This window comes from Artibeus jamaicensis, unplaced genomic scaffold (assembly GCF_021234435.1).
Source record: "Artibeus jamaicensis isolate MK-2021 breed Jamaican fruit bat unplaced genomic scaffold, CSHL_Jam_final scaffold_614, whole genome shotgun sequence".
NCBI lineage: Eukaryota > Metazoa > Chordata > Mammalia > Chiroptera > Phyllostomidae > Artibeus > Artibeus jamaicensis.
This window is the reverse complement of record NW_026522050.1, coordinates 7,144,536-7,148,727: the sequence shown is the minus strand read 5'-3', so window position 1 is coordinate 7,148,727 and position 4,192 is coordinate 7,144,536. Positions and strand designations below refer to the sequence as shown.

Sequence of the window (4,192 nt, the reverse complement as noted above, 5' to 3'; positions counted from 1 at the left end):
ATTCATTTCAATTAGTTTCGCCTTCATATATTTGTCTAATTTGTCGGTATAATCAACCAGTTCTGTGAGGATCCTGATCACCAGTGTTTTAAACTGTGCGTCTGTGAGTTTTGCTATTTCTTCATCGCTTAGATCTATTGGCTCTGGGGCTCTGAGACCCTCCTGCGCCATTCTTTTTCTGTTTGGGCCCTTTAAGTGTGAGAAGCGGAGCCTGGGATTCCCAGGTCGCTGGGTTGTGACGCTGTATGTGGGGGCGTGGCCAGAGCGGGGAAATGGCGACCCCCTCTGCTGCTTCTCACAGCTGGCTGAGGAGGAGCAGTGCCTTAGGTGGTTCACCTGGGCCGGGCCACTCAGAGTCGCTGGGGTATGTGGAGGTGGGGTCAGAGCAGGGAAATGGCGGCGCCCTCCACAGCCACTTGCCGTGGGGACCTGCTGGCCCGGTCCAACCGCCCACTCCCTTGCCTGTCCACCTGCGCACAAATGCGCGACCTCAGTCAACACGCAGCCCCGCTGCCCCGCTGTCTCCCCCGAGGTCGTTCGCCTGGTCGCTTGCTTGATCGCTCACTAGGTCCAACCCTGCGCCTGGATTCCGCTACTGAGTTTTCCTGTGCAACCCTGCTCCGCCAGCCGCTGGTTTCACCCCTTACCGGTCAGGCTGAAGAATTTGTTGTTAACGGACTTCCGAAAAGTTCAATTTTCCGTGTTCTGGCTGTGTTTTCTGTTGCTAATATTTAGTTTTCTCTAATCTTGGTTGTGTGAGAAGGCACGGCACATCCACCTATGCCTCCATCTTGGCGGAAGTCCTGTTTTTTTTATAAAATATATGTTTTGGGATAATGTTTTAAAAATTCAATGTTTTCTACTATACTGTTGCTCATCATATATTTCTGGTGGAAAGTAAAGTAGAGATAGATGAAATAGAAAAATCTGATGAATGTTCAGCGATGAATGCTGTTTACTTAGAATGTAAGTCATATGTAGGTCTTTATAGATCCATCACTTTAGTGTCCACAGCCATTTATGCACTTTCTGGAGAATGATGAAATATGTATTGTCAAGCCTCAACCCTGAAATTTGTAGTTTTAGTGACATTGAAAAAGTGATAAAGTGTTATCTAATACTTCATTTTTGTATATATTTGTCTGTTCTGTCATTTTGTGTCACTGACACCATGTAGGTGCTTTGGATAATAGACATGGAGTGCTCAGTCCGTGAGCTAAGAACACTCACAATATCATATTGGAGATGGCAATATAATAACAGAATGATATCAGTACAATGCATAAAAGAGATAGTTATCCATGATTTAAGAATTGGGACATTTAACCAAAGGTGAGAAGTGTGTTGTTTTATTCTTATGATGTTTGACGAATGACAATTAAACACACTTTACATGCTAAAGGGAGGTGTGTGTGTGTGTGTGTGTGTGTGTGTGTGTGTGTATGCATTAAAAAAAAGAGGAGCCTAAATGAGAAGCCTAGTGCAGTCTATTTTGATGTCCTTTGTGGAGAAGAGAGAGCCTCCAGGTTTTTTAATAAAATGGCAACCTTAAAATTAAATGAACATTCTGAGAACCTGAGATTATACAATGTTTTTATAACAGTATTAATAGTTATTTAATAATAGTGTAAACAGCAGGTACAATCACCTTAAGTTATTAAAATAGATCTTAGCATTACTTAACATCATCAAACCACTAAGCAATGAGCACTATTAAATTGTGTTTAGCCTAAAGTTTCAGCTTATTTCACAGACTGACAGAGAACTAAATTAATGCATTACAACCGGAATACTAATGTAAATACTAGGGGTTGTTTGTTTTTTCTCCATTGAACATACCCTTTTGTTAATAATTCTTCAACTTAAACTAAATCAATTGGGAATTTCACATTTTTAAAAAAGTCAATTAGTATAATGCTATCAACATGTTGTAAAGGGAGATAAAGTACACACATGAGGCACACTTTATACATTAAGGGAAAAGTGGCTGTTAGAGAAGGTCAAGGTCCTAAACCCCCAAGCGTCGCCATTCATGCAGTTTCTATACAGTTGTCAAGAGCATGTATCTGTTCCCCAGAGTGAGGGCAAGAAGGCAAATCCACAGTCTGTTGTGAAGTCTGTGATGTGCCATATAAATCCAGAGCTGCTGATCCTGCTGACCCCTGGGGTAGATTGATCAGAAAAAGAGGATCTGAGGAGTGATCTACATCATGTGATCTGTGTCCCTGATACTTACTCAGCCTTGGGCAAAGAAGAAGTACCAGTGGATTCTGTGTCAAATGAACATGCTAGAAAACAAAGTGATTTTCTTTTTCATCAAAAAAGCTGCTTTTTACATCCGTCTTGCAGGGGACACACCTTCATTCATTCAATAAATGTATTTGAATGGCATCCTGAAAATGGGCATCGTAAATAACAAAGTAGAAATACTGGTGAACAAGACAAACAAGAGTCTTGCATTTATAGGACTTTGAGCTAAGGCAGAAGAATTATAATTTATTCTTATTCATTCATTTACTACTTATTACTTCTAAGTGTTATGATGAGAAATTTATAGGATGATACAAGCACATAGGAAAAAGAAAATGAAAGCTATCTTAACCTATTAAAACTCCATTCTGGCTCAGCAAGTTTATTAAAAACATTGCTTTAAAAACTGGAACTTTAAACATGGAGGAAGATGGCACTATGACCATATCACTCTGGGAGTGATATATATATATATATGAAGAGAGCAGAGTAGTACACAAAGATCCTCTTTGCAAAACAGTTGAGTAAACCTATTACTACTTTTCTTTAGTTCAAAGACATAAAGGTTCATAATGAGTGTTCTCTACATTCAATTTAGGCACAAAGGTGGGTAAGGAAATATCCAGAATTGTATTAGTGAGACTACATAAAACTGTGCCATGTCCATAAACTTCAGCTGTCAACATCTATAAATAAAACCTTTGTGATTTAACACACTTTCACCCTGTACATAATTTAGTGCCAACTGCTTTCTTCAGGGCACCTTTCACATCCTTGTTCCTCAAACTGTAGATCAGTGGGTTTAACATGGGGATGACAACAGCATAGAAAAGAGAGGCCACTTTGTCTGTGTCCATGGAGTAACTTGAACTAGGTCGGAAATACATGAAAAACAGTGTTCCATAAAATATAGCCACAGCAGTTAAGTGGGAGGCACAGGTAGAGAAGGCTTTGCGTCTGCCTTCAGCCGACTTCATGTGAAGGATGGCAGTTATAATGTAGCTGTAGGAGAGGAGGACAGTGAGGATGCTGGACCCCACAACACAACTACAGGAAACAGTCAATGCTATTTCAGTGGTGGTTGTGTCTGAGGTGGAGAGGGCTAGTAATGGTGGGAGGTCACAGAAAAAGTGATTGATGATATTGGAATTGCAGAATGTCAATCCAGTTGTGAAATAGATAAAGATGCTTATATCCATGAAACCTACAGTGTAGGCAGTGGCCACGAGCTGGGTGCACACTCTCCTGGACATGGTAACTGTATACAGAAGTGGATTACAAATGGCTACATAACGGTCATATGCCATGACAGACAGCATGACACATTCCACGGTTGCAAAAGCACCAAAAAAGGACATCTGAACCACACATAAATTATATGCAATCTTCTTATGCTCACGTAAGAAATCAGCCAGCATCTTGGGAGAGACAGAGGAGGAGTAGCAGACATCACAGAAAGACAAATTGCTCAGGAAATAATACATGGGTGTGTGGAGTCGGGGGTCCATGTTGATCAGCAGTATCATCCCTAGGTTGGCTATTATAGTGATGCCATAAACCAGCAGGAAGAGCACAAAGAGCCCCTGCTGCACATCCTGCCTGCCAGAGAGTCCTAAGAGTATGAAGTCAGTAAACACAGTGCAGTTCTCAATGGCCATGAAACATGTCTGGAAATCCCTGGTTGTGGAGGAAGGAAATGCAAGTGGAGGCCAAATTATCTGAGTGTCTAAGCAGTTAAACTGGTGGTTCCTTCTATTTGTCAGCAGATAGAAAAAGAGCTCAACAATGCACATTCTATGTAAGTAATCTTACTCTCTACAATATTGCCAATTTAATATGAAAATTATAAAATGATAATAATACAGCTTTATATAGAATAGGCAGAACACTTTGATGCAAAAGAAATAACTTATTTCCTTACCTAACTTTGTAGTATTTTTTT

At 40.5% G+C, this 4,192-nt stretch overlaps 1 protein-coding gene across 1 annotated transcript; it reads right to left on the bottom strand.

Annotated features, from left to right (window-relative positions):
- Window positions 1–2,969: 2,969 nt before the first annotated feature.
- On the bottom strand, window positions 2,970–3,908 carry LOC128626536 (olfactory receptor 1044-like). The gene has a single exon (XM_053659225.1). The coding sequence runs from the start codon at window positions 3,906–3,908 to the stop codon at window positions 2,970–2,972; it is 939 nt and encodes a 312-aa protein (XP_053515200.1).
- Between the last annotated feature and the right edge of the window lie 284 nt (window positions 3,909–4,192).